This window comes from Helicoverpa zea, chromosome 9 (genome assembly GCF_022581195.2).
Source record: "Helicoverpa zea isolate HzStark_Cry1AcR chromosome 9, ilHelZeax1.1, whole genome shotgun sequence".
In the NCBI taxonomy this organism is placed as follows: domain Eukaryota; kingdom Metazoa; phylum Arthropoda; class Insecta; order Lepidoptera; family Noctuidae; genus Helicoverpa; species Helicoverpa zea.
The window spans coordinates 8,418,574-8,431,407 of record NC_061460.1 but is presented as its reverse complement, the minus strand read 5'-3'; the positions used below and the strand labels follow the sequence as shown (position 1 = coordinate 8,431,407).

The 12,834-nt window shown below is 35.4% G+C and overlaps 2 protein-coding genes across 2 annotated transcripts in view; one reads left to right on the top strand and one right to left on the bottom strand.

Annotated features, from left to right (window-relative positions):
* LOC124633268 (putative inorganic phosphate cotransporter) overlaps positions 1-5,398 on the top strand; it is a 29,092-nt gene extending 23,694 nt beyond the window's left edge. The window contains exons 7-10 of the mRNA XM_047168446.1: positions 2,230-2,446; positions 2,572-2,693; positions 3,496-3,612; positions 5,003-5,398. Coding sequence (XP_047024402.1) covers positions 2,230-2,446; positions 2,572-2,693; positions 3,496-3,612; positions 5,003-5,224 — 678 coding nt within the window. The 3' untranslated portion in view covers positions 5,225-5,398. The remainder of the gene's footprint in view (positions 1-2,229; positions 2,447-2,571; positions 2,694-3,495; positions 3,613-5,002) is intronic.
* A 1,043-nt stretch (positions 5,399-6,441) lies between these two features.
* Positions 6,442-12,025, bottom strand: LOC124633255 (coiled-coil domain-containing protein 96). The gene is made up of 9 exons (XM_047168426.1): positions 11,312-12,025; positions 10,498-10,666; positions 10,045-10,222; positions 9,181-9,304; positions 8,697-8,843; positions 8,394-8,595; positions 8,057-8,232; positions 7,761-7,865; positions 6,442-7,164 (listed from the first exon to the last, which is right to left on the bottom strand). The coding sequence occupies exons 1-9, from the start codon at positions 11,324-11,326 to the stop codon at positions 7,006-7,008; spliced, it is 1,275 nt and encodes a 424-aa protein (XP_047024382.1). The 5' UTR covers positions 11,327-12,025; the 3' UTR covers positions 6,442-7,005.
* Between the last annotated feature and the right edge of the window lie 809 nt (positions 12,026-12,834).

The window sequence follows — 12,834 nt, the reverse complement described above, 5'->3', positions numbered from 1 at the left end:
TGAATCCGGTTAGACTGGAAGCCGACCCCAACATGATTGGGAAAAGGCTCGGAGGATGATGGTTTTAACAACTTAACCACGAAGCTAAACTGATAAATTTTAATAGGTATAGGAAAGTTAAAAGTCATGCCTCTAAAGTACGAATATGCGGGTTCGATTTTAACAACCTCACCATATCTAGACACAGACTAAATTGTAAAATTAGATATGTTTCAATCTACAAAACAAGAAATGTAATAACGAACCAATCTCATATATTCCCAAAACTCTAAAATTCACCCACAAAGCAAACCCGTAACACGCCAGATCGTCACACGAATATTTTATCTTCAGCACTCAATCGGGCAGTGAAAGCTAATCCAATCCCAGTGTATCGGCGTGGTTCAGTTATGCTCCAGTTATGGATATGAAGAGATCATGTAACTCGTTCTCGTGTGGCTCAGTTTCCCTTAATCGTATTTGGCTTAAATCAAATTAGCCATGCCGCTATGGTTAGAAGGATGTTATCGAATTTATATTGATGATTTTATCAGTGCTTTTCTTTAAAAGCCAAAGTCATATAAGGCTTTATTTTAAACTTGTTCTTGCCCATATATCCAAAGCCTGAATATAATTTTAGTTGTCTAATTATAAATTGCGTTGTACTGCAAAACGCAAAACATATATGTTTTTTTTTTCAATATAATATTCCAAAACAAATATAGATATCATTTTTGTTCAGTTAGATAAAATAGCATAATAAGTTGGGATAAACAAGCCCCTAAGGATATTTCTGACAGGTGGGGCTACAGTAATCATGAATAACTCATGAAGATTATACAGTACCTACGGAGTAATGTGTTCATTCGTTTCTGTCAAAATAGTGAAAGGATATCGATAACTTGAGATGGTTCTGCTATGATGATATATGACTTTTAACAAAGGTTGTACGGTACCATCGTTAATGTACTTATGTACATTATGACTGTGCTGATAATGCTACCCTTGCCGATATACCTACCAAAAAGATGCACGTCGTCTTTTTCTCGTGTTCACCTGCTCGTTCTAAATACCTTTTCAATTCTCGCGCTATATCTCGGCAAGACTGTGACTAATACGAAAGAAATATACAGTAAAAGACTCATGTGGACACTTTGATTTTAATAGCTATACCTACAGATAATATTACCAAAAACTAAGGGGCTATTAGTACCTGTGAATACCTTTATCCATCTTACCAAAAAAAAAACGCTAAATACGACCCGCGAAGACATCTAAGTTTGAAATTCAAAGCTAACAAAGTTTAGCAAAAGCCATTCCGACACTTATTGGATCGAAATGTCGAGAATTTTGCGTAAAAGCAAATATCCTGATTCTTCCGATACGCATCACTTGGAATGCAAATGGCGTTTGCTATTTCGGGACAATTCAATATGTTAAACAAATAAAAGAACCTTCGAGAATTTATGTTTGAAATTGGAAAGAGGACACTGTTGCGTCTTTACCCTTACGGTTAGCTTAACGAGCGGGCCGATTAATGGAGCAAACGGAACAAATAGTTTATGTGCTTAGTGCTTAGGGAAACGGTATTGAATGTCTTGTTTATATACCTTGTGGAACTTTTCTATCTAGTAGTATGTCTCTATATATTAAGAGTTGTACATAATCATGTTGATTGAAGTAACACGGAGCATAGTTTGATTCATCACTTGGTAGAAAGGTGGTAAATATTGATGAATACTTACTGATCAAAATAATTCCTATCTGAGTATGTACATAACATACATATTTTGAAAGCAGGCGAGAACCTCTTTCTATTATACCAAACATATTGTGTGAATCAAATGAATTTCTGATGAGGCTCTTAATTTGATGGAATATTTAGATGAAATATTACGTATCTTGGAGAGCGTGATATAAGCGTGTTAAGCTGTCAATGCGTTGCCAAGGCGTTATTGATCGAAGATCCGACGTACGTAATTTGGGGAATCATTAACATCGGGGATTCGCAATTATTTTATGGAGATCGCCTTTCATATTTCTCCGCCTCAAAATCGGATTCCAACAGTATTTCTCTCAGGCATATATTTTGATTGTAAGAAGATAAACGTAAAAAAATAATGGTGAACTGTTGCATTGTTCGAATTATTATTATATTCGGCCAGTATCTCAATTCAGTTCAGGGAAGGAGGATGATGATGATTGCCCAAAATCATATGAATATCCTGACACTCTAATTTTTGATTTCAGGTCGGTCACGACTGGGGTTACTACACAATGGTGACAGATCTTCCCAAATACTCTCACGATGTCCTGAAGTACAACATTGCGACTACTGGAACCCTCACAGCTTTGCCCTACATAGCCATGTGGATATCTTCCTTCCTCTTTGGTTTGGTCTGCGATGTTTGCATCAAGAAGGGATGGCACACTATCAAGACTGGAAGAATTATTCACACAACTATCGGTAATCAGTATCTATAGCACCAAAAGTAACTAGGAATTAAGAATTCGAATCGTTAGATCACGTACATGAATATTTTATAAAGTGAACCCTATGTGAAACAATTTAAGTACCAATTTCGTTCACAGCTGCTACCGGTCCCGCTATCTGTATTATCCTGGCATCTTATGCCGGCTGCGACAGAACTGCTGCGATGGTCTACTTTGTTCTCTCTATGGCCCTCATGGGAGGCTTTTACAGCGGCATGAAGGTACGTAACATGCCTTCTAACATGCTAAATAATGGCGACGTTTCTAAATTTAATTTTACTTCAAGACCAAAAAGGTTGGGTTTTTCTTACAAACGCGGAGCAAAAATTCGAAATAAAACTTTCAGGTGCGCAAAAATGTGTTACGGCAAGATATAAGAAAATTTACATAAAACCTTACTTAACCCTCGTTATATCGAAATAATAAAATCTCTTTAATAGACCAAGTTCGAATTTATTATGGCTCTATAATATCTTGAATCTTGAGAATAGAGTATAATTGTATTCTGGATAAGGGTTTCTTTTAGAATTTTCCTTAGCCTAAAAAGCACCGTATTATTCATTTCCAAACCGGGTCTTATCGCAAGTCATGATGCTTGGAGAAATATTTTCGTGGTTTTGTGAGCCCGTGAACCCGTGTAACTGCAATCTAAGCGGGTATACATGTTGAATGAGATAATAAGTATTGTTTCTTTGTTTACACATTTGTTGTTGTGTTCATGAAAGGGGGTTTGGGATCTCTTATAACGGGGTTGTGGGGCGTAAATATTTAAACATAATGTTCCTTTTGTGCTATTTTAGCCAAGAAAATCCTACGTATTCGTATTTATATGTCCTTTAAATTTTAGGAGAGGATAGGTTCATAATATCTGAGTAAAACATCTTCTTACCTCTCTTTATCCATTTAAACTTATGCCCAGCAACAAATCGAAAGAATGTAGGTAGTCAAAGATAAACTGAACACGAAGGTTCCAACGAGAAAAATTGAGCCTTACACAATGATAATACATCCTCTTTCCCGCAGGTTAACGCGTTGGACTTGGCGCCCAACTACGCCGGGACATTAACTTCGCTTGTGAATACAACATCGACATTTGCTGGCATCATCACACCCTACCTTATCGGCCTACTGACGCCTGATGTAAGTACACACAACTTTATTTAGGTTAAGTGCTTTGTACCTCGTAAAAACGTCACGAATGAATACATTTTACTTCACTTGACTCAGTTTACGATAGGTCGACGGATAAAATTTTAAGGTAAATACAGAGCTCATAGTACCTTCTAGTTGGCATAACTTCGAAAGATACTGACTATTAATATTATTTTCTTGTACATATTCGGTAGAGTAATTATGAGTAAGAAGCATTATGTCAATATGTTGTGGATAAGGCACATGAAACAGATGGATTGGTAATCAATACGCTCTGTATGTATAAAACGAAAGTCGCTGTAAGAAAAATATAAATTACATGTGAAAAACAAAAGCTGTTCAGAGTACAAAGAAGCATCGCTGCTGCTTATCTCACTCGTGTTGCAGTCACGAGACAAAGTTGAAATGTCTCATAAGCCTGTAATTACTCCGGCACTCCTCTAAACCGGAACAGAGTAACTGCTTAGCGAGAGAAATAGGTATGGTGGCCGTGATTAAACGGGAGCTTTGTTGCTAAGAGCTGAATGTATCATGTACGAAGAATAGATAATATGAAGACTGCTAAAACAGTGCCTGCTAAATAAATTCTCAAATGCAACTACAACACTAACGAGATAGACTAATGGAATCGATACCAAAACATTTTCATAGACAAATTCAATAAATTACATAAGTATCAATTCCAATACGTAATAGTTCATTTAAAAGCTTTAAAAAATACAAAACGTTAGATATTCGATTCATTCGTATTGGCTATAAAATTTTACGATGCTCTAAAAATAAAATTTGGTATTAATATTTTCTATCGCGAAGAACAAAGTGGATGGTATCTTAATGTTTCGAGGTCAGAACACAACAGCACATAAATCATAACAAGGTCCAAGTAAACAAAGATCAATATAAACTGGTTTTCATACTTTTCAGAAATAAAAGCAACTCAAACCAATAATATTTGAACTGTTAGGACAAACATTTGTTGTGTTGAAATTTATTTTTCGTTGTTTATGATTTTGACATACTGTGGCAATAGAATAATATGATACCGAAATAAAGTGATGAAGATTTATGAATGCGCCAAATGGGTCATTGTAAAAATCATCCATACGTAACGTTAAATAAACCGGAGACCATTAGAGACTGGTATCTAAATCAAATATTGTTATACAGGAATAGACAGCACTTACTCCATTAACTTGGAACAATGAACGGAATTTGCATTGTATCCGCATTTAAGAAAACCTTGAACTTTTACGACCCAAATAACGACATTTGGCTCTGGGCCTTCATAAAGGAATGAAGATGGGTTCTACAAATCCCCTTTCTGTCAAGCAAAAATGATTAGTAGGTATATTATGACTAATATTCTTTTTGTTTGCAGTCAACCTTGGCACAATGGCGAGTTGCTTTCTGGGTGTGCTTTGCCGTGCTGGTAGGCACAAACGTGATCTACTGCATTTGGGCAGACGGCAAGCAGCAATGGTGGGACGATGTCCGCCAGTTCGGCTACCCAGAAGGTTGGAAACACGGCCCATTGACAAGAGACACGGTCGAACAACCAGAATCCGTCAGACTTTCAGACCACAAAAACGCATCATCATGATCGAAGGGAAAAACAAAAGACAATGCAACCAGTGCAACTAGTCAGTGACGAACATAATAATATAGTACAACAGTGCCTTATACTCTTAAGTTCTCAAGGACATAATAGATAGATTAACTTGTTATAATCGAATTAACAAATGTAATAATAAATCATTTTTTTATTCTAATTTTATGTCATCGTTTTATTTTAAGAGAGAATTCCTCTATCAGCATTTTGTACATACCTATTCTGTCAATTTCAGCAAATAAGAAAATGAACCCAAGTTTTCCAAAGAATTCCTTTATACCTACTAGTATAAAAGATCTCGCTAGAAACAATAAAGAGAAAAAAGAACATCCTTTTAAATAGGTCGAGGAGAAATTTCTATTAAAATTAGTTCTCTAATTGCAAAGTTCCCACCTCTCGGCATATACCACGGGGCTACCTTTTATTAATAGAGCAACCATACACACAGATAATCCAGGATATTGTTACTTTAACCAATACTTAAGCTGTATCTATGTTAAGTAGACGGGGATATGCTGATTTTCCTTAAAGATAGTTTGGGGCAGAATACTTAGTTGAGTTTTAGTTTAATCCCAAATCGGGTATGTTTAGATCGCGTTGTGTAATATGGAGCAATCTCGTTTCTGAATGTTTGCTTGTTTGGTTTCTTTATTACATTGAAACATTGTGTTGCAGTAACGTTAAAGATATTATTTATGTCGATGGTTAAGATGTTATTTATGAGCTAATTAATTAATTACAAGAAATCAGATCATGCAAAATTTTCGGAAAAAAAGGATTAAACAAAATAAATACCTAGTAACATTATCAGAACCTTCAAAACAGTAATGAAGATATTCTTTCAAACAATCATTCAGTTCTGACATTCAAAATGACAGAACTGAAAGGTGGAAATAAATGTGCCGTTAAAATTATTGAAACTGGAGATAAGGAAATCAATGAAGTTTTGACAACTTAAGATATTGTCATCGACTAATTTAGATTGCAAGAATAATAATTATACTGGTAAATTATGATAGGAAGTAAATGAGAGAAAGATGAGGATAATTTTGGAAACTTTCTCTAAGGCATGACGTATGCCTTCACATTAGATTGAGCTAGATTGGTCATGCAGGCTCACACCTACTTCAAATTGAAACAACGAAACATAACATACATTATATATTTATATAAATTTTAATAGCTTCATAAAATACATAGAACAACTCTAACATGATTAAATAGACTGTTTTGTAAATCAGCAATAAAGACAACTATGCATAAATATTTGGAAGCCAGTCTATATTCTCAGGAAAAAGCTGTATTCTCTTTTACAAATAATTTTAATAGCAAAATCTCACCTGATTACCTATAGCTAATGATAATATTTTTAAAAGTAATAGCAAGAAAATAATAATATTTATTGAATCTATTCCATTGTACAATTACTTACGATGTTTACCTACAAAGAGTCACAGCGGCTGAGGAATATAATCTGTCAATGGTCATATCTGTGATTCTTCGACATTCGGACGATTTGTTGAGCGAGGTTTCATACGATTTCATATAAATTATTTAAAAAAAATGTTTCCTTTTGCCGCAATCACTACCCACGGCCGATAATCGGTAACCGATTTTTTGTAGGAGAAAAATAGAACAAACCGAAAGTAATAGTGAAACGCACACATCCCACAAAAAGTCGGTCAGAAAGTCCTGGTCAGGTAGTCCTACAAAAAGATCCGTTCGATTATCTGTCCTAAAAAAGTCAGACGTTGGCGGGCAGCGTAAAGGGTCTACATATGTGAAACATCATCACCATCGTCATGTTGTGCGGCCGGCCCGTGATGGCGTATAGCTTGAAACTGTACACTCTTGCGCGCGTTCCTTAACTCTTCAGAAGCTTTGTTCACTTGTGCCTCGAGACTTTTCTTCTTCAGACCCAGTTGTACCACCTAGGATATATCGAATTGTTATCATTGTACATTTTTGTGAAAGTCAGACAAAAGAGTAAAGAAGACAAAGACATGCTGCACCGACCCAAATACATGCAAAATTATTAGGGACAAAGGTTGGGTAAGAGGATCAAAATGATCATACGAAAATAGACACACGTTAGTCTAACACGAAAATCAGAAAATTTCACAAATATTTAGTTTATTTTGCAAGACAGGATGGGATTCACTATGAATCCAGAAAAATGCGATCTATGCTCACATAATGTTCCTAGTTTAGTTTGTGGGGCCAAGTAGTAACTCCCGAATGCCAAAACTTACGAACATAAGCTCCCCCATTTTTCTAGACTTTCAAAAGTATACTAAAATAAAGAAACTTAAAAGTTCGACACTAGGAAACTGTTTCCTTCATTCACCTGTTGCTGTTTCAGAATCAATTTTCTTGTCGCTTAATGTGTTCCTTAGTAATACGTTTCACAGAAAAACAGGTAACTTGGTTGATTTTAAATTAATCATCAGTATCACCCATTTGCGGTTATTGATAATGGAACGTTAAATATGTTAAATAGTTTTATCAATTTACAAATAAAGTTTACCTCATCCATAGAAGCTTGAAAGTCGCGCAGTAAATCTTTTCTTGTTAGCAGACCCGCTTTCAGTCTCTCTTCCTCTAGAGACCAGCGTAGTTTGTTTCGATGACTCTATTCATTGCCCAAATAAAGATATATGTTATAAATCTCATTTGGAACAATTATTTATGTTCGATAAACGGTTCCAAAAAATACATGGTAATAAATGTAGGTACATCGGATTATTGTGACAAAATATTGTCGACAATAATTAATTTTGAACTTGAATTTGAATTTGAATTAACTATGCCAAAACAGCATACCTTGATCATGCCAAGATCTTCTCTAGCCCTATAAAATTCCATTTCGGCGTCACCAAGATCACACTCGGCGAAGTCAATGACCTCATCAGTGTGATGCATCTTTTCTCTAATGTGAGCCAAGATTTGGTTATGCTCTGTGCATTTCGCGCGGTTTTTTATGAGCTCGTCTTCTCGTTCTGTCAAAAAAGTGTTTATTTTGATAAGCCCCATTAAAAGAGGTGTCACTTTCATAAGAATTTTGAGAGTAATGTATTTTGGAGTTCAGCGGGTAAATGGTATTTCTCCTCAAGTTATGAAGGTGTTCTGAATCACTAGTAGATTACAATGAAAAAATTACCTTCAATCTTAGTATTGTAGTTTTGGTTATCAATATTGAGTTGTTCGTATTGATAAACATAAAGTCCGGGTCCTAGGGTTTCCAGATTTTTCACGACAGCCTCGAGTTCTGCAACTGCGTTCCTAGCTCGTATGTATCGGAGGCACAACGCCGAAGACTGCTCACTTTTACGTCTTTGAAGGGTAAGAAATCTTTCAACAGTCTAAAAAAAAAAAGATTTATAAGTTTAATTCCGCTGGATTACTTGAAAATCGTTTGGTAGCCAAATTGAAATGAATTATCATTAACAAAATTAGTTCTTACCTTGTCTGCAATAGGCTTTCCTTTTCTAGAATAAATAAGTCCTGAACCTGTGGATCTCTCCAATTGTTGCAATCCATCGAATTTTGTGTTGGCATGCTCCAGTCTTTCCTGGTATTTTTGTTCTACTTCTGACACTTTCATTTTTATCTAATAAAAATGTAAATAAAAATGATATTCAAAAAATATATGTTTTTGATTTGAAAAAGATGTGTTCTTGTAGTATGTAAAGATTTATCCAATTAACTAGATAGTAGTCTTTATCAACAACCATGACTGAACCACCATTTTGAAAATTGTTAATAACTTTAAGAAGTTATAACACTAGAGATACTATTCTAAAGATGATTATGCTACTAGAGATGATCAATTACGAATAAAGGATCAGTTAAAATAATTTAATCAATAACTTTCTATTTCTGCTTTGTTTTCTGACCCTATGAAACCTAAAAAGCAACCCGCTAAGCCTCTATATATATTATCTTACATCAGCAATTTCCCTCTCTGCTTTCTCCTGCAGTTCCTGATAAGCATATAGCTTCTGCTGGTACTTCTCTTCCATATCTACAGCACCTTCTAATGGTTTCAACACGTGCTCACATTTACGTTTTCTGAAGAGAAAATACTTTTTAATAGTTTTGCGATTTTTGGCGGCATCGGCACTCAATTCGTTGCTAATTATGAAAGTAGGCTAATGCTTTGAAAACATGTGTTCTTACATTCAAGATTTTAAATAATGACTATTGACTTTGGTCTCCTCTTAAATAAAAAATAAAGAATAATTTGTTCTATAATAACAATTGGGATTTGAAACTGTCAGGTCAGGTAATTTCTTATATGAGTTATTTAAATCTTGGGTTTACTTTTCTCGTAATTTGTCCACAGTTACAATAAACAGGAAAAATATCGGCATTCTGCCATAAAAATGACAACGCGTACAGTCGCCTGCCAAACTATTATACAACTTCTTGTTTTTCTTATACAGTTCAGTGGGCTAGTATTTTCTTTCAATACAAATGAGCAATTTCAGACGTTTGCGCCAAACTCGCGACGATGACTAGAAAAATAAATATACCGTTAGTTTCATTTTACGGTTGAAAAGTTTTAGTCTACCGAGCTTTTCCGTGTCGCTTTTATTTATTTAATTTTTATTGCGGAGTGCCTACATTTGAGGGAGCGGGAATTCAATTGGTTTCCTATTGGAAGTACAAATGCTTATATATATTTGTTTCCTTTCAAATAATAATAAAAAACTACCTACTTTAAGTACAATTCTTAAAGGATGATATTTAAATTGCTATCTAGAGTTTGAAGCAGCTTTAAGATAGATCAACCAAAATGAATTACATACTTATAATACTCAGCAAGTCTTCTATGTAGAATATTGTTCAGCACTTGTTGCTGGTTACGTTCCAATGTGAGCTCTCTATGAGCAGCTAAATACTCGTCTCTATCCACATGGATAGTTGAGGCAGCTACGTTACCAATCTGACCTGCTCCTTCTTCACCTTCTACTTTTGGGGCACTTTCTGCAAAAATAAAGATCTCATGATACTCTAACATTATTTGACAAGCTAATACCCATCTTATTTAACCATTATTATTTGCAAGATTTCTAATCAAAATACAAAAGGCTTGAGACTTTGTGTTAGTGAGAGTAAAAAGCAAATTTTTATTCACATGAGTATTTCTTTGAGAAAACTGAAAGATCATTTTTTGGTGACCAATCCTTCTCGATTGGTGATTTTGTATCGCAATTTTTTTTCAATTTTGTATATGTGGAGCAAAGAGATACCAAATTTACCTGAAGATTCAGTATCAGGACCAGAACTCCCAGTAGAACTTGCATCGTCTTCAGTCCCCAAAGCCTTTACTTTAGCTTTAACTTCAGTCTCAACCTCAGTTTCAGGTTTCTTTTCTTCTTTTACTTTTGCATTTTTTCCATTTTTTGCAGGGTTTGCTGCTTTTTTCTCCTATTCAAATATGTTCGTTTTTAGAATTATCATGATGACTGGCCATTTAATGACCCCTTGTACAGAAACCCTTTGTGCAGATATCATTATATAAAACATGCCACAAAATAATATGATCTATTGTAGAGTGGGCAACATGGAATACAACTGCTATTTTACCTAAACCACTTACACCTAGACCTATATAAATAATAGAACAGTGTATTGTGACGTAGTATATTCTGGAGTATAGTAACTATGCACCCACCCCTTACTGCAGAAAAGCTATGCATTGATTTCTTACTATACAACTACACCTCAAGACTATATTTCTAACTAATCACAATTCGGAGAACCAATTTTGTGCCCAAACATTAAAATGCGTTAGTATTATGAGACTATAAAGAATGAAATGAAAATACTCTGAAACATTGACGGCAAGTTTTACATTTCTGAGTAATAATATGTCATTTTTAAGTGGTCGTAAAATAAATTATGCCAAGAACGTCACAGTAGTTTGTCGGGATGAAGCCACGGACATTAAAAATGCTAATAATGAAGGCACAAGGGACGGGCTTCGTGCTTCTACGAAAGCGTTGACGTAACAACTTGATTGCATGCAAACGGTATCATGTTAATTAAATTGAAAGGGACAACATGGCATACCTTCGTTCCAGTCATATCGCGTGATTCGTTTGAATTACCCGACTTTTATTGATCTGCTTAAGGTACAACCCGAAATTATTTCACTCCATTATCTTCCCAGCACAACATGCGAAGACAGTTGAATGGTTGCCATGGTTACAAATAACGAGTATCGAACGCCTTTTGAAGCTTTCCTGCCAGCCAGTTGCATGCGGACATGACATAATAAGGTTTTACTTTTTTAGCGCGAAATTAAAAATGGTTGATTTTGTGATGAAATAGATATGATTATCGATGCATTCCTTATAAGATTATGCTCTCATCAACAAATCACGATGTATGACTCTTAACTATAAGCGTTAAAAACGTTACGAATTTTTTGCAGTTAGTACTGTAACAGGAATGGTGCAAATGAACAGAACTGAAGTTTTAAAGCTCATCATGCACTTAAGTTTTTAAGTGTTATCTCGGAACGTTTTGTCATTTAAAAATAAAACTGGGGCCTGCGTCTACGTGTTAAAGTGATTGATTTGAGACAGAGATTCTTGCTTCAAAGGTCATTTTGATACAAGCTTCTTTTTTTAATTTCTATAAAAAACTTACTAAGCTGTGCCTAAGGTTTCTTGATTGGGTGACTATGTTTTATTTCTAGAAGTTGTTATTTCTACATTGATTTATCATTAGCCCCAAACTGGACACTATTTTTTCATCATCATCATCAGCCTATCGCAGTCCACTGCTGGACATAGGCCTCTCCAAGTGCACGCCACTGAGATCAATTTTCGGCTTCTCGCATCCAGCTTCTGCCAGCCGTCTTGCGCAAGTCATCATTCCACCGTGCCTGAGGACGTCCTACACTACGTTTGCCGAGGCGTGGTCTCCACTCTAGAACTCGTTTACCCCAACGGTTATCGGTTCTTCGGCTAATATGGCCAGCCCACTGCCACTTCAGCTTGCTGATTCGGTTATTACTACTATTTTGTAGCTTTTTTAATTTGTAAAGTTATTTACTATGTTGTATATTTTGTATTTGATGGGTTATTATAGTTTTCGTCATACTGTCAGGACTTGAAAATGCATGGTAATTCTCAAAGGGTGTCAAAGCAAGTCCTTGGTTCATAACTTTCTGTAAAAATACGAGAGGAATAATTTTACAGCACGAAAAACCTCAACCAATTTGGACTGACATGCCTGTGATTTATAGTTCAAGTGTTTTATGTAATAGGTGGTTTAAAAACAATTGACGATATTACAAACCTTGACTGTGATAAACGAACCTGTTACATCACCACGTCTATGTCTTTGCAACATAGCAACAAGGCGTTCGTCAGAAACTAGGCCCTTCGGAGCCCCTCACTAGATCATCAGAACTGGACTTTTCCTTCACCAGTTTTTTAGGACACTGACCTTTGTTGACGTTGGCAGTGTCACAGCTCAACTCTGGGACGATGCCAGATTTTCGACTGGGACAATGCTCATCCCAAAATAACTACCGCCGAAAAGTTTATACGACATTTTTTCTGTTGTAAAATGTTAAAGACTTG